The sequence below is a fragment of the Oncorhynchus kisutch genome, linkage group LG27, assembly GCF_002021735.2.
Source record: "Oncorhynchus kisutch isolate 150728-3 linkage group LG27, Okis_V2, whole genome shotgun sequence".
Lineage (NCBI taxonomy): Eukaryota > Metazoa > Chordata > Actinopteri > Salmoniformes > Salmonidae > Oncorhynchus > Oncorhynchus kisutch.
In genome coordinates this window covers 15,253,619-15,275,445 of record NC_034200.2, presented here as the reverse complement: position 1 = coordinate 15,275,445, position 21,827 = coordinate 15,253,619, and the positions used below count along the sequence as shown (strand labels likewise).

Genomic DNA, 21,827 nt, shown 5'->3' with positions numbered 1-21,827 from the left:
TGATCACTTCCATGTGAAAACATAGAATCCTACTCCTACTCACATGCTTAATTACTTAACTTTAGTTTTGAGGCGACTACGCCGTGGGCTTTAAACGGCGAACCTGGCTCACGCCCGGGAGGAAGCCCGGTTCTAAAACGAATGCAATCAACTTTCACCCAGGGCAAAACACGCCAAGGCGCCCGGGCCAGATGAATCGAATTCCCTAACTGACAAGCGCACAATTTCATGCTGCGTATGTGGAGCCAGCGCTTTTATAGGCATCATCATGTAAATCAGTGGTTCCCAACCGTTGGTACCCCTAAAGTACCCCCTCGTGTAGTTTTTACCAGTAGGCCTATGGTCTCATGAGTCTTTTCAAGTACCCACTGTGGGTAGGTCAAGTACCCTTGGTTGGGAACCATTGATGTAAACTGTCAAGTGCACGTCTCTGGTCATATGACATTGTGGGCAGTGGAAATGTTACATAATGAACAATATTTTATATTCACCGATTTTTGTGTACAGTACATGCCATTGTCTATAAAATAAATTTGATGTCCTTGATGGCCCTGGAAAGTAGGTTATCATGGTTATTAATTTGATATAAAGGCATTGTTGCTATATAGAAGAATGCAGAGTAATTACTTATGGTAAGAGCAATTCTGCATGTTTGATGTGTTCCCGGAATTTGTTTCATGCCATTGCCATAAATTCTATGAAAATCTAAAGAAATGCTTTCTGTATTTTTCGAGTGATCGTCAAAAAATGTTGACACATTTCTCATGGCACATGCGCCACCTTGTGGTAAAGGTTTACACTAGCGCCCCTGAGTGGAATCAAATCAAATCAAATTTATTTGTCACATACACATGGTTAGCAGATGTTAATGCGAGTGTAGCGAAATGCTTGTGCTTCTAGTTCCGACAATGCACTAATAACGAACAAGTAATCTAACTAACAATTCCAAAAAAAACTGTCTTATACACAGTGTAAGGGGATAAAGAATATGTACATAAGGATATATGAATGAGTGATGGTACAGAGCAGCATAGGCAAGATACAGTAGATGATATCGAGTACAGTATATACATATGAGATGAGTATGTAAACCAAGTGGCATAGTTAAAGTGGCTAGTGATACATGTATTACATAAGGATGCAGTCGATGATATAGAGTACAGTATCTACGTATGCATACGAGATGAATAATGTAGGGTAAGTAACATTATATAAGGTAGCATTGTTTAAAGTGGCTAGTGATATATTTACATCATTTCCCATCAATTCCCATTATTAAAGTGGCTGGAGTAGAGTCAGTGGCATTGACAGTGTGTTGGCAGTAGCCACTCAATGTTAGTGGTGGCTGTTTAACAGTCTGATGGCCTTGAGATAGAAGCTGTTTTTCAGTCTCTCGGTCCCAGCTTTGATGCACCTGTACTGACCTCGCCTTCTGGATGACAGCGGGGTGAACAGGCAGTGGCTCGGGTGGTTGATGTCCTTGATGATCTTTATGGCCTTCCTGTAGCATCGGGTGGTGTAGGTGTCCTGGAGGGCAGGTAGTTTGCCCCCGGTGATGCGTTGTGCAGACCTCACTACCCTCTGGAGAGCCTTACGGTTGAGGGCGGTGCAGTTGCCATACCAGGCGGTGATACAGCCCGCCAGGATGCTCTCGATTGTGCATCTGTAGAAGTTTGTGAGTGCTTTTGGTGACAAGCCGAATTTCTTCAGCCTCCTGAGGTTGAAGAGGCGCTGCTGCGCCTTCTTCACGATGCTGTCTGTGTGAGTGGACCAATTCAGTTTGTCTGTGATGTGTATGCCGAGGAACTTAAAACTTGCTACCCTCTCCACTACTGTTCCATCGATGTGGATGGGGGGGTGTTCCCTCTGCTGTTTCCTGAAGTCCACAATCATCTCCTTAGTTTTGTTGACGTTGAGTGTGAGGTTATTTTCCTGACACCACACTCCGAAGGCCCTCACCTCCTCCCTGTAGGCCGTCTCGTCGTTGTTGGTAATCAAGCCTACCACTGTTGTGTCGTCCGCAAACTTGATGATTGAGTTGGAGGCGTGCGTGGCCACGCAGTCGTGGGTGAACAGGGAGTACAGGAGAGGGCTCAGAACGCACCCTTGTGGGGCCCCAGTGTTGAGGATCAGCGGGGAGGAGATGTTGTTGCCTACCCTCACCACCTGGGGGCGGCCCGTCAGGAAGTCCAGTACCCAGTTGCACAGGGCGGGGTCGAGACCCAGGGTCTCGAGCTTGATGACGAGCTTGGAGGGTACTATGGTGTTGAATGCCGAGCTGTAGTCGATGAACAGCATTCTCACATAGGTATTCCTCTTGTCTAGATGGGTTAGGGCAGTGTGCAGTGTGGTTGAGATTGCATCGTCTGTGGACCTATTTGGGCGGTAAGCAAATTGGAGTGGGTCAAGGGTGTCAGGTAGGGTGGAGGTGATATTGGTCCTTGACTAGTCTCTCAAAGCACTTCATGATGACGGATGTGAGTGCTACGGGGCGGTAGTCGTTTAGCTCAGTTACCTTAGCTTTCTTGGGAACAGGAACAATGGTGGCCCTCTTGAAGCATGTGGGAACAGCAGACTGGTATAGGGATTGGTTGAATATGTCCGTAAACACACCGGCCAGCTGGTCTGCGCATGCTCTGAGGGCGCGGCTGGGGATGCCGTCTGGGCCTGCAGCCTTGCGAGGGTTAACACGTTTAAATGTCTTACTCACTTCGGCTGCAGTGAAGGAGAGACCGCATGTTTTCGTTGCAGGCCGTGTCAGTGGCACTGTATTGTCCTCAAAGCGGGCAAAAAAGTTGTTTAGTCTGCCTGGGAGCAAGACATCCTGGTCCGTGAAACGATATCAGATTGATGGGGGGATTACCCAGACCTTTAGGTGAACACAATTATTACAATGCAAACTCCTGATCTAATAATGAAATACTTACAAAAAATAAGATTATTAAGGTATTCCATTTAAAATGTTAACCGTACTGATTGTAAAGACACTCCGGAACCCCCTTGATGTGCAAATACTAATGGTTAGCGCACAAGTACTTAGCTTCGCTATTGGTGCAAAGTTTCCCGGGACTAAAACGTCACACCCACCATTTCGCGCCAAATTCATTGCGGTATCACTACGTAGTAGGTAAGAAAAGTAATTTTAAGATACTGTAGCTAGCTAATTCTAAGGTTTTCAAAAGCTAAATGAACTAGGTCGTTGTTTATTAAATGTTTTGTGTTAGAGCAAATTCAGATGACCTAATTTATGTGTTTGGGAGTGTTCACCGGATTTAAAAAATAAAATCAGACTGGGTTTCCTCGGCAAGTAGTAGTTGGTGCCTTTCATGCAAAGATACTAACATATAGTAGCTTTCTCTCTATTGTTAACTTGCACTAGCTAGCTACTGTTTTACAATGAACATGCCAGCCATCAAAGTATTTGATAAACAAATTATTAGGAATATATAATTAGAGAATGTACCTAGTTAAGGATTTACAATCAATATTTTATTTTTAGTTTACAAGCTCTTTCGGATGTTTAGTTGACTTCCCAGCTAGCTAACTGGCTAGGATGCATTGTTTCATTACACGTCGAATAGAATGCAAGTAGCTACCAACAATGAACTCGTTAGCTAGTGACATAGCTAATAACAAAGCCAGTAGTTAGCGGAGTTGAGCTTGAATTAACTATGTGTTACTTACTGGTTGTATTATGTTATTTTACGAGTCAAAGACGCATACATTTAACGTTATTTAACTTTTTTTTTTTTTCGTATAGTCAACCAGATTTCTTTTCTAGGACCTGTGATCATTCAGAATGTCTTCACCAACATCAACTCCCGGTAGACGCAAGCGTAACAGGGATGACATTCCAGCCACTCCTAAGTCGACAGCAAAAGGTTCTGAGTACCATAAACTATATTTACAGTTTGATTTTGTACAGAGATATTCTGCTTTTAATTTAATATAACACTCAAGGACATATAAATCAGATGAAAGGAAGCAGTCTAACCTAACCAACTATGTATTTTTCTGTCTCTGTAGCTGGCAGTGATGGCCTGGTCTCCCCTCCTTCCCAGCGGCGGAGAGGTCAGGACTCCTCCAACGGGGATCTGCGGGCCATGCCCACGTCTCCAGCCACAGACATTGCCAGCCCTGCTGTCCATGACACCTCTCTGTTCTCCAGCCCGCGCCGCTCAGGTAACTAACTGCCTCTCCAGCATTAACACACAGAATGATGCTGTTTGAGTTAGTCTTTTTTTTTGCAGTCGCATAAATATACAGTACCAGTCAAAAGTTTGGACACATACTCATTCAAGGGTTTTTCTTTATTTTACTATTTTATACACTGTAGAATAGTAGTGAAGACATCAACACTATGAAATAACACACATGGAATCATGTAGTAACCAAAAAGTTAAACAAATCCAAATAGATTTTATATTCTTAAAAGTAGACACCCTTTGCTTTGACAGCTTTGCACACTCTTGGCATTCTCTCAACCAGCTTCATGAGGAATGATTTTCCAACAGTCTTGAAGGAGTTCCCACATATGCTGAGCACTTGTTGGGTCCTTTCCTTCACTCTGTTGTCCAACTCATCCCAAACCATCTCAATTGGGTTGAGGTCGAGTGATTGTGGAGGCCAGATCATCTGACGCAGCACTCCATCGCTCTCCTTCTTGGTCAAATAGCCCTTACACAGCCTGGAGGTTTGTTTTGGGTCATTGTCCTGTTGGAAAACCAGTGATAGTCCCACTAAGCGCAAACCAGATGGGGTGGCATATCGCTGCAGAATGCTGTGGTAGCCATGCTGGTTAAGTGTGTCTTGAATTCTAAATAAATCACAGACGGTGTCCCCAGCAAAGCACCATCACACCACCTCCATGCTTTACGGTGGGAACCACACATGCCGAGATCATCCGTTCACCTACTCTGCATCTCACAAAGACATGGCGGTTGGGACCAAAAATCTCAAATTTGGACTCATCAGACCAAAGGACAGATTTCCACCGGTGTAATGTCCTTTGCTTGTGTTTCTTGTGCCCAAGCAAGTCTCTTCTTATTGGTGTCCTTTAGTAGTGGTTTCTATGCAGCAATTCGACCATGAAGGCCTGATTTCCCACAGTCTCCTCTGAACAGTTGATGATCAGATGTGTCTGTTACTTGAACTCTGTGAAGTATTTATTTGGGCTGCAATCTGAGGTGCAGTTAATTGCCCATTTCTGAGGCTGGTAACTCTTAATGAACTTATCCTCTGCAGCAGAGGTAAATCTGGGTCTTCTTTTCCTGTGGCGGTCCTCATAAGAGCCAGTTTGATGTTTTTTGTGACTGCACTTGATAATAATATATATTTTTTGTTGTTGTCAATTGCCACTCCAATTCACATACCACCCCAACAGATCCACAGATGATGCAATCTCTTTTTCACTCTACACTGCCCTTTCCCACCTAGACAAAAGGAAAACCTATGTGAGAATGATATTAATTGACGACAGCTCAGCTGTCAACACCATAGTGCCTTCCAATCTCATCACTAAGCTAAAGATCCTGGGACTAAACACCTCCCTTTGCAACTGGATCCTGAACTTCCTGACGGGCTGCCCCCAGATGGTAAGGGTAGGCAATAACACGTCTGCCATGCTGATCCTCAACACTGGCCCCTTTTTATTTCTATTTTTACTTTCTAGTTTATTTGGTAAATATTTTCTTAACTCTTCTTGAACTGCACTGTTGGTTAAGGGCTTGTAAGTAAGCATTTCACAGTAAGGTCTATACTTGTTGTATTGGGCGCATGTGACAACTAAAGTTTGATATGATTTATATGGACAGATCCAAGATCAGCACTCCTACTCTGAGATGCTTTGTGGAGACGGGCCCAGATCATTTGTGCAGCACAACTGCAAAAGATAAACTGGAACTGTACCTAAAAGAACTGGGATTTTGACCCTGTGATGTCACTCGGAATGTTAAGTCAATGTCTTCTCAGTTCTCCCAAGTGAGGTGGACATGAGCTCCCCTCTGATGTACGGGACTCCGAGCTCCAGGGTGGAGGGCACCCCCCGTAGTGGTGTGGGTGGCACCCCAGCCAGACAGCGCCCTGACCTGGGCTCCATCAGGAAGGCCCCCCAGGTGGACCTTCACTCTGAGCCGGTGAGTAGAGAAACTCCTATATGGAGAATGATAATCAGGAAATGTATAACCACTAATGCTATATAGATATAGAATGATATTGTTAGCAAATCTGTAACAGCTAATGCTATTTATTTTAGAAAGTTGGCGTTAGAGATTTGCTAACGGCTTATGCTATATAGAATGACATTGTTAGGAAATCTATAACAGCTAATGCCATTTTTGTCCTCCACCAGCCAAGTGCAGATGGTGCAGTAGCCAGTGAGCAGGCACTGGGTCAGAAGCTTGTTATCTGGGGCACTGATGTCAATGTGGGAACGTGCAAGGAGAAGTTCCAGGTATGGAAATGAACCTTTGGGGCTTTGCTTTCATTTGTGTAGAAAAATAAATAATACAAATATAATTGATAAGAAAAAATGTGAGTTCAATCTGTTAGATCATTTTATCTGAATGCTATTATTGTTCATTTTCCCCACAGAGATTCCTGCAGAGGTTCATTGACCCGACTTCCAACGAGGATGAGAATGCTGGTTTGGACCTGAATGAGCCTCTCTACATGCAGAAGCTGGAGGAGGTAGGGTCCCCCTCCCCCTAGCACCATGTGACACCAATAACAGTGATCAACCATTAACATCTTGTCTTGAGACTAGTATTGCACTTATTCTTTTGCAGTGATCATTTTCTACTTGTGTTGTCCCTCTAGATCAGTGTGGTTGGTGAGCCTGTGCTGAACGTTAACTGCAGCCATGTGCAGTCCTTTGACGCGGACCTGTACAGGCAGCTCATCTCCTACCCCCAGGTAAACACGCACCAGACGGTCTCACATATGAACCCTCTCGAGTCTAAGTGGGGTGTGTGTGTGTGTGTGTAAGTTCTACTAAGCTAGCATATGGAATTACCAAGGGTCATTTAGATATTTGATTTCTAGCTTTAGGACCTCTTTAATATTAATGGGAGATAATGGGCTATGAGTGCTAACTTAAAATGTTTCCCGTATGACAACGTTAAATCAAATTGTGACCGCTAGCAAGGGTGGGTTGGTGTAATATTTGTCTGCAAAATATTTTTCAACCATTTATTACCATGGAGATTGCAATATGTTTAATTACGTGTGGCATACCAATAAGAATGGTGATTCATAATGTTGTTTTTCTCTTTCACAGGAAGTCATCCCCACGTTTGACATGGCTGTCAATGAGCTGTTCTTTGAGCGTTTCCCAGACTCCATCTTGGAGCACCAGATCCAGGTGCGGCCATACAACGCCCTGAAGACCAGGAACATGAGGAGCCTGAACCCTGAAGGTAATAGGACTGTGGCGGTAATTACATTTTGTCAGCCGGTAACTGTCATGCAAATAACTGCTGGTCTCACTGTTGTTCACCGTTAATTAACATAAACACGTTTAACATCTCCGGACTTCCACACACATAGCCTACAAGACACTGATATCGGACCTCTGGAACATACACTTTAAAATAGGCTAATGAATCAATTGATTATAGCCTACACCAACACAATAAATCCATTATTTATTTGAGGCATTTCTAAAGATACATCATATGGAGAAAAGAACCGAATAGCATATTCTGGGGTCATGTTAGGCCCTGATCTGGCTATGCCATGTGGCTGTTTGATACACTAGTTCATTTAGCAGACAAGATTTGCTTATTTCCTGTGGCATTGTATATTATGTTCTAGTAAGAAGAGTACAATTGAACATAGTGGAATAAAATAGAAAGGTTATTTTTCTGACGGGAGTGCGCACATGCATGCTGCTATTCTGTGTTGATTGGTTAACAAAGTGATGGGTTAAAACATGTCCTATATGCTTAAATGTAGTTATTTATGCAACTTTAGTTGTGATACAAAACTTAAGGTATATGTTTTGATTTCTGAGGCTGCATGATGGGACACTAAGGATGATTTGGCAAAAGTAGCCTGTTTCTTGCACAGGCTGCACACCATCTTTCTCTTATTCACAATTTGACAAGCACTCCGCAGTATTCTCATCTATCAGACTATTCTGAATTGAATGTTTTTTGCATATCGCCTACTAACATGTGGGATTATTTGATTTAGAGTGGCCCACACAAAAACATGTTATCCTTAGCCTGCACTCAAGTAGCGAAAGCTCTTCCCGCGGTTCCGTTGTTAATATGCCAGGTTGGCTACACCGGTTCGAAAGTGAATTAATGTGCTTAATTTTAAGAATTTAGCAATAAATAAAGCAGCACAAGAAAGCTTTAACCTTTTTTTAAATAGTGGCCAGTCAACAGTTTTCACATGTGATGGCGCAATGACTGGGCTTATAAGAACACTTTTCACTAGGCTCTTTAGGCTATGGGGTCTACCCAACCATGTTCCAGGGGTCATAGGCCTATAGGCTATGCTTAGTTATGTGGCCAGTTTAGTTGATTTTAAACATATAGCCCTTCGGGTTAGGTAGTCCGCATGATTGCATGTGACTATGGTTTGAAAAAGTTTTTAAAAAACAATGCATGTGCTGTTTCTTGCCTAGACTGCATACGCTGAACATCATTCACAACTGGTGATAATCTCACCCATCAGGCTATTCTCAATGTAATCTTGTCTATGCATATACTAAATAATATACAGTACCAGTCAAAAGTGTGAACACATACTCATTCCAGGGTTTTTAATTATTTTTTACTATTTTCTACATTGTAGAATAATAATGAAGATATCAAAACTATGAAATAACACATGGAATCATGTAGTAACCTAAAATATGTTAAACAAATCAAAATATATTTGAGATTCTTCAAAGTAGCCACCCTTTGCCTTGATGACAAATTTGCACACTGAGGTCCAACTCATCCCAAACCATCTTGGGATGGTTTGGTGGTTTCTGGGTGATTGTGGAGACCAGTTCATCTGATGCAGCACTCCATCACTCTCAAATAGCCCTTACACAACCTTGAGGCGTGTTTTGGGTCATTGTCCTGTTGAAAAACAAATGATGGTCCCACTAAGTGCAAACCAGATGGGATGGTGTATCGCTGCAGAATGCTATGGTAGCCATGCTGGTTAAGTGTGTCTTGAATTCTAAACGAATCACAGACCGTGTCCCCAGCAAAGCACCATCACACCACCTCCATGCTTCAAGGTTGCATCACTGCCTGGTACGGCAATTGCTCGGCCTCCGATCGCAAGGCACTTCAGAGGGTAGTGCGTACTGCCCAGTACATCACTGGGGCTAAGCTGCCTGCCATCCAGGACCTCTACACCAGGCATGTCAGAGGAAGGCCTTGAAAATTGTCAAAAACCCCAGCCACCCCAGTCATAAACTGTTCTCTCTACTACCGCATGGCAAGCGGTACCGGAGTGCCAAGTCTAGGACAAAAAGGCTTCTCAATAGTTTTTACCCCCAAGCCATAAGACTCCTGAACAGGTAACCAATGGTTACCCAGACTATTTGCATTGTGTGCTCCCCAACCCTTCTTTTATGCTGCTGCTACTCTCTGTTTATCTTATATGCATAGTCACTTTAACTATACATTCATGTACATACTACCTCAATTGGCCCGACCAACCAGTGCTCCCACACATTGGCTAACCGGGCTATCTGCATTGTGTCCCACCACCCGTCAACCACTCTTTTTACGCTACTGCTACTCTCTGTTCATCATATATGCATAGTCACTTTAACCATACCCACATGTACATACTAGAGGTTGACCGATTAATTAGGGCCGATTCATAACAATCGGAAATCGGTATTTTTGGGCGCCGATTTAAAAAAAATCTAATAAAAATGTATACCTTTTTATCTAGGTAAGTCAGCTAAGAACACATTCTTATTTTCAATGATGGCATAGGAACGGTGGGTTAACTGCCTTGTTCATGGGCAGAACGAAAGATTTTCACCTTGTCAGCTCGGGGGATCCAATCTTGCAACCTTACAGTTAATTAGTCCAACACTCTATAACCACCTGCTTCTCATTGCACTCCACGAGGCCTGTTACTCGAATGCAGTAGAAGCCAAGGTAAGTTGCTAGCTAGCATTAAACTTATCTTATAAAAAACAATCAATCATAATCACTAGTTATAACTACACATGGTTGATGATATTACTAATTTATCTAGCGTGTCCTGCGTTGCATATAATCGATGCAACGCTGGGGGATGATTTAACAAAAGCGCATTTGCGAAAAAAGCACAATCGTTGGACGACTGTACCTAACCATAAACACCAATGCCTTTCTTAAAATCAATACACAGAAGTATATACACTGCTCAAAAAAATAAAGGGAACACTAAAATAACACATCCTAGATCTGAATGAGTGAAATATTCTTATTAAATATGTTTTTCTTTACATAGTTGAATGTGCTGACAACAAAATCACACAAATGATCAATGGAAATCAAATTTATCAACCCATGGAGGTCTGGATTTGGAGTCACACTCAAAATTAAAGTGGAAAACCACACTACAGGCTGATCCAACTTTGATGTAATGTCCTTAAAACAAGTCAAAATGAGGCTCAGTAGTGTGTGTGGCCTCCACGTGCCTGTATGACCTCCCTACAACGCCTGGGCATGCTCCTGATGAAGTGGCGGATGGTCTCCTGAGGGATCTCCCAGACCTGGACTAAAGCATTAGCCAACTCCTGGACAGTCTGTGGTGCAACGTGGCGTTGGTGGATGGAGCGAGACGACACCCCACACCAATGACACCCCACACCATGACTGACCCACCGCCAAACCGGTCATGCTGGAGGATGTTGCAGGCAGCAGAATGTTCTCCACGGCGTCTCCAGACTCTGTCAATCTTGGTGTTCTCTGGCAAATGCCAAAAGTCCTGCCCGGTATTGGGCTGTAAGCACAACCCCCACCTGTGGACGTCGGGTCCTCATACCACCCTCATGGAGTCTGTTTCTGACCGTTTGAGCAGACACATGCACATTTGTGGCCTGCTGGAGGTCATTTTGCAGGGCTCTGGCAGTGCTCCTCCTGGTCCTCCTTGCACAAAGGCGGAGGTAGTGGTCCTGCTGCTGGGTTGTATTTTTAAACCTGCATATTTCGCTAAAAGAAATCCAGGTTAGCAGGCAATATTAACCAGGTGAAATTGTGTCGTTTCTCTTGCGTTCGTTGCACGCAGAGTCAGGGTATATGGGCAGCCTGGCTCATTGCGAACTAATTTGCCAGAATTTTACGTAGTTATGACATAACATTGAAGGTTGTACAATGTAACAAGAATATTTAGATTTAGGGATGCCATCCGTTAGATAAAATACCGAAAGGTTCCGTATTTCACTGAAATAATAAACGTTTTGTTTTCTAAATGATAGTTTCCGGATTCAACCATGTTAATGACCAAAGGCTCATATTTCTGTGTGTTATTATGTTATAAGTCATTCTATGATTTGATAGAGCAGTCTGACTGAGCCATGGTAGGCAGCAGGCTCGTAAGCACTCATTCAAACAGCACTTTCGTGCGTTTTGCCAGCAGCTCTTCGCGTGCACAGCGCTGTTTATGACTTCAAGCCTATCAGCCTAATGGCTGTTGTAACCGATGTGAAATCGCTAGCTAGTTAGCGGGGTGCACACTAATAGTGTTTCAAACATCACTCGCTCTGAGACTTTGAGTAGTTGTTCCCCTTGCTCTGCAAGGTTTGCGGCTTTTGTGGAGCGATGGGTAACGCTGCTTCGGGTGTGGCTGTTGTTGTGTTCCTGGTTCGAGCCCAGGTAGGGGCGAGGAGAGGGATGGAAGCTATACTGTTACACTGGCAAAACTATAGTGCCTATAAGAACATCCAATAGTCAAAGGTATATGAAATACAAATGGTATGGAGAGAAATAGTCCTATAAATACTATATTAACTACAACCTAAAACCTCTTACCTTGGAATATTGAAGTCTCATGTTAAAAGGAACCACCAACTTTCATATGTTCTCATGTTCTGAGCAAGGAACTCAAACGTTAGCTTTTTTTACATGGCACATATTGCACTTTTACTTCTCCAACACTTTGTTTTTGCATTATTTAAACCAAATTGAACATGTTTCATTATTTATGAGGCTAAATTGATTTGTATTATTAATTTAAAATAAGTGTTCATTCACTATTGTTGTAATTGTCATTATTATAAATAAATAAAAATCGGCCGATTTTAATCTGTATCGGCTTTTTTTGGTCCTCCAATAATCGGTATCGGCGTTGAAAAATCATAATCTGTTGACCTCTAGTACATACTACCTCAATAAGCCCAACTATCCGGTGTCTTTATATAGCCTTGCTACTCTTATTTTCAAATGTCTTTTTACTATTTTATTTCTTTACTTACCTACACACACGCATGCCTTTTCTTCTGCACTATTTGGTTAGTAAGCATTTCAGTAGTGTTGTATTCGGCAAAAAAACTTTGATTTGATGCGTCACATTTATTTGGGCTGCAATTTCTGAGGCTGTTACTCTAATGAACTTATCCTCTGCAGCAGAGGTAACTCTCTGTCTTCCTACCCTGTGGCGGTCCTCATAAGAGCCAGTTTCATCATAGCGCTTGATGGTTTTTGTGACTGCACTTGAAGTTCTTGAAATTGTCTGGAGTGACTGACCTTCATGTCTTAAAGTAATGGACTGTTGTTTCTTTGCTTATTTGAGCTGTTCTTGCCATAATATGGACTTGGTCTTTTACCAAATAGTGCTATCTTCTGTATACCACCCCTACCTTGTCACAACACAACTGATTGTCTCAAATGCATTAAGAAGGGCATTCATTCCACAAATTAACTTTTAACAAGGCACATCTGTTAATTTAAATACATTCCAGTTGACTACCTCATGAAGCTGGTTGAGAGAATGCCAAGAGTGTGCAAAGCTGTCATTAAGGCAAAGGGTGCCTACTTTGAAGAATCTAAAACTTTTTTGGTTACGACGTGATTCCATCTGTTATTTCATAGTTTAGATATCTTCACTATTATTCTACAATGTACAAAATAGTAAAAACAAAGACAAACCCTGAAATTAGGTGTCCAAACTTTTGACGGGTACTGTATGTGTGAAATTAGTTTTGATTTAGGGCCATTATCATGCACCTGTCGGAACAGGGCCAGGGGGGAAAAAAAGGTCATCTTGGGCATTTAAATAGCGAATAGAGGACATTTTCACCGTGGTTCTTTTTCATGCCAGCCAGGTAGGCTACTCCGGTTATAAAGCGAAGCAATGTGCTTAATATTAGGAATTTTAAGAAATAAATATAGTAGACCTAGCCTATAGAAAACTTATGGTATCCCTCTTTTTAGCAGAGGGCATCAACTCAGTTTTGCCATGCAATTGCATAGCCTATAGAAATGTTGCGCAACATGGGCTAATGGGAAAACTTACTTCATTCAATACATCAACCAGCTATTTACATTTTAGTCATTGAGCAGACAGTCTTATCCAGAGCGACTTACATTTAACTCATTGGGACAACCACATATCACAGGCATGGAAAGTACATTTTTCCTTTAACGTAGCTGTCAGAGTCGGAGCTAGAAGAGGGAGTCAAGTGCAAGTGCTGGTTAAGTGTTTATATAAACATTTAAAAAATGGGAGGGGGGGTTGAGGTGAGGAGGATTATTTAAGATACTGTTTGAAGAGGTAGGGTTTCAGATGTTTTCAGAAGTTGGGCAGAGACTCTGCTGTCCTAGCTTCAGGGGGAAGATGGTTCCACCATTGGGTTGCCAGGACAGAGACGAGCTGCCATCCCGTAGGGGTGGGAGGGCCAAGAGGCCTGCGGTGGCAGAACGGAGTGCTCGGGTTGGGGTGTAGGGTTTGCGCATAGACATAGGTAAGCACCATAGTCTTGTAGCTATGAGGAGCTGGCTCTCACTGTGCAACAGGCAATCCTATTCCGCTCAAACTCTGAATGCCAGGGCTCTCATGAAGTGTTTGATTAGAATTTCGATTGCATTTGCACCGATGTCAGATGAAGACCTACGGGTCGAAACATTGTTAAAAATAAATATCACCTGGGAGCATCTGATGGATGTCTAGCTTCCCTGAACAACACATGAACATCTATTGCACTATAAACCATATGAAGAGTGAATTATACTCAATTTAACATTGATTTTCTTTCCAAATTGAGCGTTTGAATGAGCCTGTGGCCTAGAGTGCCAGATGATTTGTACTTTTGGGGCTGACATTGATTCCATTTGTCCCGGGCAAGCTCAGTTAACCATATCTAAAATGTTTGAAACGAGCACAATTTGAAGCCATATCTGGTGCTATAGTGCTCAGTACTTAATACAATCTTCCTCTGTCCCTCTCCTTCCAGACATTGACCAAATGATCACCATCAGTGGCATGGTGATCAGGACCTCCCAGCTGATCCCAGAGATGCAGGAGGCCTTCTTCCAGTGCCAGGTTTGTGCTTTTTCTACCTGCGTGGAGGTGGACCGCGGCCGCATCGCAGAGCCTGCCGTGTGCCGCAACTGCAACACCACCCACAGTCTGGCCCTCATCCACAACCGCTCAGCCTTCTCCGACAAACAGATGGTGAGATATGGGGTGAAAGCGTTTTTTAAGAGTTGGTCAAGATCATGCAGGGGTCTGTTATACTTTGACTGTCTGCTTACTTTAATTGGAAGATACGATTTGTTTGGATGCTGCTGAACAGAAAACTGAGGATAGTGGTTTAGTTCAGATACCCGTTAGTCCATAAAAGCTTGTCTTCCTGGGTTAGAACACAAATCCAATATTAGTGTATTCCCAGACACAGCTCTGAAGAAGCAGAACTCCTGTTTTCACTCGGATTCCTTTTTTTTTCTCCTCCATCTCCCCTTTTCAGATCAAAGTGCAGGAGTCTCCTGATGACATGCCTGCTGGGCAGACCCCTCACACCACCATAGTGTACGCTCACAACGACCTGGTCGACAAAGTACAGCCAGGAGACCGCATCAACATCACTGGTGAGCTGTTTACCCCGTAGAAGAACTGGCTGTGAAGCGATAATGTATAGCTTAGCTGTTGGATATGGTATGTGGAGGAGAGCAACCCGGCTCTACGTATTTTACTGGTTTGTGAGCCACTGACACCGTCCCCTGTTAGAGGGGAATAAAGCAGCCCAAGAGTTGGCACACATTAACTTTATTTAAACACCCTGAGAAAGGTCCTGTAAAGGTACAGAGAGAAGATGAATATGCTATACAGGATATAAATACACTGCATAGATGTGTGCAGAGTGCTATGTATGAAGGAATGATGAATACAACTGGAGCAAAGGACTATCTAATAACCATATATTACATAGAGTTGAAGTCGGAAGTTTACATGCACCTTAGCCAAATACATTTAAACTCACTTTTACACAATTCCTGACATTTAATCCTAGTAAAAATTCCTTGTTTTAGGTCAGTTAGAATCACCACTTTATTTTAAGAATGTGAAATAGTATAGTATAGTATCTTTCATCACATTCCCAATGGGTCATATGTTTACATACACTCAATTAGTATTTGGTAGCACTGCCTTTAAATTGTTTAACTTGGGTCAAACGTTTCAGGTAGACTTCCACAAGTTTCCCACAATAAATTGGGTGAATTTTGGCCCATTCCTGCTGACAGAGCTGGTGTAACTGAGTTAGGTTTGTAGGCCTCCTTGCTCGCACACGCTTTTTCAGTTCTGCCCACACATTTTTAATGGGATTGAGGTCAGGGCTTTGATGGCCACTCCAATACCTTGAATTTGTTGTCCTTATTAAGCCATTTTGCCACAACTTTGGAAGTATGCTTGGGGTCATTGTCCATTTGGAAGACCCATTTGCGACCAAGCTTTAACTTCCTGACTGATGTCTTGAGATGTTGCTTCAATATATCCACATATTTTTCCTGCCTTGTGATGCCATCTATTTTGTGAAGTGCACCAGTCCCTCCTGCAGCAAAGCACCCTCACAACATGATACTGCCACCCCTGTGCTTCACGGTTGGGATGGTGTTCTTTGGCTTGCTAGCCTCCCCCTTTTTCCTCCAAACATAATGATGGTCATTATAGCCAAACAGTTCTATTTTTGTTTCATCAGACCAGAGGACATTTCTCCAAAAAGTAAGATCTTTGTCCCCATGTGCAGTTGCAAACCGTAGTCTGGCTTTTTTTATGGCGGTTTTGAGGCAATGGTTTCATCCTTGCTGAGCGTCCTTTCAGGTTATGTCGATATAGGACTAGTTTTACTGTGGATATAGATACCTTTGTACCTGTTTTCTTCAGCATCTTCACAAGGTCCTTTGCTGTTGTTCTGGGATTGATTTTCAGTTTTCACACCAAAGTATGCTCATCTCTAGGAGACAAAACAAGTCTCCTTCCTGAGTGGTATGATGGCTGCGTGGTTCCATGGTGTTTGCACTTGCCAACTATTGTTTGTACAGATGAACGTGGTACCTTCAGGTATTTGGAAATTGTGGTAGTGAATTATAAGTGAAATAATCTGTTTGTAAACAATTGTTGGAAAAATTACTTGTCATGCACAAAGTAGATGTCCTAAACGACTTTCCAAAACTATAGATTGTTAACAAGACATTTGTGGAGTGTTTGAAAAACTAGTTTTAATGTAAACTTCTGACTTCAACTGTAGTAACCCGAGTTACAACTAGCGCTCATGCTAACAATAACATTCAATGAACACTGTGAAGCTATACAAATAGGCAACATAAATGTCAAGAAAAGTTCATCTCTACTTGGAGCACATATGTGGTAAACACGTCCAACGGGCATAACAATAGTGATACAAACTTATGTTTTCACGCATCCCCATATCCACCGGTTCAACCATGCTCACAGACTGGGAAAAGACTGTTTGGGGACGGGCCATATTTACTCCCTTGGGGTGTGTGGGTCAGGCTGGTTAGCCAATCAGGGCTCGGAGAGACTGCATGGCTAGAGCGTGCACAGGGGTGAGAGCCAGACAGCGCGGCTCCAGAAAGCAAATAAACAAATGCGCACACAATGTTGTGGCGACCTCGGCAACGGGATTCTGTAACAGGCTATAAAGTGCTTTCCAAAAAGTGTGCTCTAGTTAAAAGGGCAATCTGAAGTTGCCACATCCATTTTTGGACTTCTAAATAAATGATATTCAGTGATTTCTTGTAGAATATAACTTGTAAGTGCCTCATGCGCATAGTGCAACTACCGTATCCCATGTTAGTAACAAACACTGTTTCGACTTAAAATATGCTTAACTATAATTGTGATATTTTAGTGGTCAGTCCTTGCAATCAATAGCGCTTTGTTTGTTTCAACTGCTGTTTGCCCCCCCCCTTTCTTTATTTTTTAAGCCTATAACCGTGGGCTTAGTTTTTCTGGTCAGGTCACGTGGTAAGGAAAACAATTAGCCGTAGTCATGCATACTGCTGCTGTGCCTTACTAGAGTTTGAATAAGAAGACATGGTTCTATAGACTCATTTCTCTGCTGCGTCATGAAAAGTTGAGTGTGCAGTTCGTCATCTGTGTACCTAGCAGTGGATACGATCGCGTGCAACTTCAAATGCAGCTCGTGCAAGTAAAACATTTTTTTTTAAACCTACTCAGATGGTTACCGTCAACAACGCAGATGTCAGAGGATTGATAACCTAGCAAGCCAACAAGGCAAGGGGAAATATCACAAATAAAGCTAGATAAAGCCATAAGAATAATATACTTGTTGAACATTAGAAACAAGTTGGGACCTGTTCAGGGAACCGAAAACCGGGAAAGACCGATTTTTTTTTAAATAATAAAAAATAAGAAGCAGAACCGAGAATAAAAGTGACCTTTTACTGTTCTGGAGCAGTAAAGAGAACAGGTGAAATAAAATGAGTCATGATCCAGGGCTAGCTCTGGTCCAACATTACGATAACTCTCTGAAGTTATGTTCCTTCTTAGAAGTGACTCCTCCGTAGGTATAATTATGTGGGCCTAATTCAAATAATGTATGTCATATCAACAAGTTACCCAGTGCTTCATGCCCAGTGCTCTCCTCACCCACAGCATTTCATTCACATGTCGCCCCCTACATTTGTCTGTAGCTTGCCTGCTCCATAGCAAGCTCCCGTATCCATTGGTGAAGTCATTTAATGTCGAGTTGAATGTAAAAAGGTTTAAAAAGGAACAGAAATGAACAATATAAACGTTACATTTTTGGGGTTTAAATCGGTCCAGAACTTTATTTTGCTGGTTGGAACAGTGTAACGGAACCAACAAAAATAATGATTCTGTTCAGAACAAAACGATTGGAGAATAATTTTGGTTCCATCCCTGCATAGCAATAGCCGTCAGTCTTGTGTGTTTTCATGGTCATCACTCACTCACTGTTAAATTTCTCAAGGTCCCGAGACTCCCGACATCCGTGTTAGCTGTCCTGCTACAGAGCTTTTTGATGTTGGGATGCAAGAAAATGGTCCTATTGTCGTGACGAAACTCCTCAACTCCCCCACAGGTATCTACAGAGCGGTTCCTATGCGTGAGAACCCTCGCCAGAGCAACGTGAAGTCTGTGTATAAGACCCACATCGATGTCATCCACTTCCGCAAGACTGATGAGAAGCGCCTTCACGGGCTGGATGAGGATTCAGACCAGAAGCTTTTCACTGAAGAGCGTGTCCAGATACTGAAGGAGCTGGCCTCCAAACCAGATGTATACGATCGTCTCTCCTCCGCCCTGGCCCCCAGCATCTATGAACACGAGGACATCAAAAAGGTCAGTGAAAGCAAAGTTGTAGCACAAAGATCATTTTCTATATTGCCTGCTATGTAATTAAGATGTTTGTGCTACAACGCTTTTGGGAAACTCACCACGGGATCGTTGTCTCGTCAAATGAACGTGGGGTCCTCTGTTGCCAGGGATGTGGAACTGCTGTCTTTCAGATTACAGTGGATTTTGCTTTCATTCAACATCCATGAACAGTACTATAAAGTTTCATTCTTTTCCCAGGGTATTTTTCTGCAGCAATTGTTTCATTTTTGACTGAGTTTAGATTAGACTTTTATTCAAAATGCACAGTACTATAAACTTTATCTTCTTTTCCTAAGGGTATTCTTCTCCAGCTGTTTGGGGGCACCCGTAAAGACTTCAGCCAGACAGGCCGCGGTAACTTCCGTGCCGAGGTAAACATCCTGCTCTGTGGAGACCCCGGCACCTCCAAGTCACAGCTGCTGCAGTACGTGTTCAACCTGGTGCCCCGCGGTCAGTACACGTCTGGGAAGGGCTCCAGCGCCGTGGGCCTCACAGCCTACGTGATGAAGGACCCAGAGACCAAGCAGCTAGTGCTGCAGACGGGGGCCCTGGTGCTCAGTGATAACGGGATATGTTGTATTGATGAGTTTGACAAGATGAGCGACAGCACGCGCTCTGTGCTGCATGAGGTCATGGAGCAGCAGACTCTCTCCATCGCCAAGGTTGGTTGGAAAAAAAAGAAAAAAGAACAAAATAAGATTAGGGGATGAACTTTCCTTGTTAAAGGTTAAATAAAAAAGTTTACTTATGTTTAAGTTTCAGCACTAGGTTCAAGACTATTCACAGAAATGATGCACTTCACAGAAACTTATAGGCTCTTCTTGAATTTTAATGTTAAATGTGGTGTTGCTAACATCAAATGATTAAATAGTTTCAATACTGGAGAAGCATTATAATTTTGTTTTCTGTTTTGTAAATAGTCTGTTAGTAACGATGAACTACAGGGTAGTTTCTTACAAAGCTCTCTCTTTATTTTTGTGCAGGCGGGAATCATTTGCCAGCTCAATGCACGCACCTCCGTCCTGGCAGCAGCCAATCCCGTGGAGTCTCAGTGGAACCCCAAGAAGACGACCATTGAGAACATCCAGCTCCCTCACACACTGCTCTCAAGGTAAATATTACCTGATAGGTCAACCACCCTGGACACTCTTATTGATAAATGATATTGATTGTCAATAATATCCTTAGGGTCACTGAACCCCAAACAATGACTTCTCCACTGTAACTAAATGCACCTTGTTGCCAAAAAATATATAAAATAAAAATAACTCACAACATGCATATGATCTACTATTAAAAAATGTAGTATGTGAGGCATTAAACATAATATATAAAAAAATAAAATGCTATTTTTCCCCTACAGATTTGATCTGATCTTCCTGATGCTGGATCCTCAGGACGAGGCGTACGACCGTCGCCTGGCTCACCACCTGGTGGCGCTCTACTACCAGAGCGAGGAGCAGATCGAGGAAGAGTTCCTGGACATGGCTGTGCTGAAGGACTACATTGCATACGCTCGCACTTACATCAACCCCAGACTGAACGAAGAAGCCAGCCAGGCACTCATTGAGGTACGATATAGGCATATAATAATAACAAATACTCTAAGTTGAAAGGGGTTGTGATGTAGATGTAACTTCAGGGCCTGACAGCACCAAATAAAATAAAAAGTATTAAGTGGCTGGCTAGGTTTGTTTCAGGCCCTGAATGTAACAAGTTCTGTGCTGGTTCCAGGTTTAGGCTATATTAAGCCAGATGAAGCCCTGGTCGATAGCCTGCAGTAGCATTCAACAGTGTAAAGGTTTTATAAATAAATTGGATTGATTGTATGGGTATCTTTCTTCCAGGCCTACGTGGACATGAGGAAGATTGGCAGCGGGCGGGGGATGGTGTCTGCCTACCCCAGGCAGCTGGAGTCTCTGATCCGCCTGGCTGAGGCCCATGCCAAGGTGCGCTTCTCTGACAAGGTGGAGACCATCGACGTGGAGGAGGCCAAGAGACTGCATCGCGAAGCCCTCAAGCAGTCCGCTACAGACCCCAGGACTGGCTTTGTCGACATCTCCATCATCACAACCGGTATGGAGGATTTAGTCTATTTGTAATTATTTACTATGACAGCTCTTCAAATTTCTTTCAGGTGTCTGCCATGTTAAATGTTTCAAATATGTTTTTGGATTGGTTGGATGTGCGAACCCAACCATGTTATGAATTTGTATGTGTCAGTGTCTTTGATAATGTGCAATATGGTGCAAATATTATCTTGTCTTTTTGTTTTTACTCAACCCAGGAATGAGTGCCACGGCCCGTAAGCGTAAGGAGGAAGTGGCCCAGGCCTTGAAGAAAATGATCCAGTCCAAGGGAAAGACCCCTGCCATGAAGTACCAGCAGCTGTTTGATGATCTCCGAGGACAGTCTGAAGCTGTAAGTAGTACCTCCCAGCTCTGCTTTTCCTGTTGAGAACTATCAAAACAGTCCTCACAATTACCCTAAAACAAGATTTAAATGTGTATTTTTCTGTACATTTGAATTGGATGGTAAGCATATCCATCTTCTGAATAGTGTTTCTGTCTCCTAATGTGTTAACTTTCAGGCAATAACAAAGGACATGTTTGAAGAGGCTCTGCGCGCCCTGGCAGATGAAGACTATCTGACTGTCACTGGAAAGACTGTTCGCCTGCTATAAAGAAACTCACGCCTCCCCTTACCTTGTACAGTCATTGAATTTGCACTTATTTCCCTGAACCAGCAGCTTTCTCTACAGAATACTGATCTGTGAAGAATGTTTGACCACATTAATGTTAATGACTCAGTCAGGACTAGCATTGTATGCTTCATGATTACTGATAGTGCTTGGTTGCTTTGATGTTTTGGTGAGCAATAAAGAAATGCTTTTATATGTCTTTTGGGATGTTTCAGGTTTGGAAGAATGCTGATGCCAGGGCTACAATGCAACACTATGACAAGGTGTGCCATGATTACAGGCAGTGTGCACTTAGGAC

The 21,827-nt window shown here is 42.8% G+C and overlaps 1 protein-coding gene across 2 annotated transcripts; it reads left to right on the top strand.

The window, feature by feature from the left end:
• Positions 1–3,059: 3,059 nt before the first annotated feature.
• Positions 3,060–21,728, top strand: LOC109871974 (DNA replication licensing factor mcm4-A-like). 2 transcript variants are annotated; one of them, XM_020463025.2, is made up of 17 exons: positions 3,060–3,127; positions 3,761–3,881; positions 4,027–4,182; positions 5,971–6,134; positions 6,350–6,451; positions 6,592–6,687; positions 6,817–6,912; positions 7,277–7,415; positions 14,402–14,622; positions 14,915–15,035; positions 18,533–18,792; positions 19,125–19,490; positions 19,812–19,939; positions 20,192–20,399; positions 20,676–20,904; positions 21,116–21,249; positions 21,419–21,728. In XM_020463025.2, exons 2-17 carry the CDS (start codon positions 3,800–3,802, stop codon positions 21,509–21,511), a joined length of 2,595 nt encoding a protein of 864 aa, XP_020318614.1. In that variant the 5' UTR covers positions 3,060–3,127; positions 3,761–3,799; the 3' UTR covers positions 21,512–21,728. The 2 variants fall into 2 exon arrangements, with proteins under 2 accessions (XP_020318614.1, XP_031662748.1); XM_031806888.1 differs by having other exon boundaries at positions 5,956–6,134.
• The last annotated feature ends 99 nt before the right edge of the window (positions 21,729–21,827 follow it).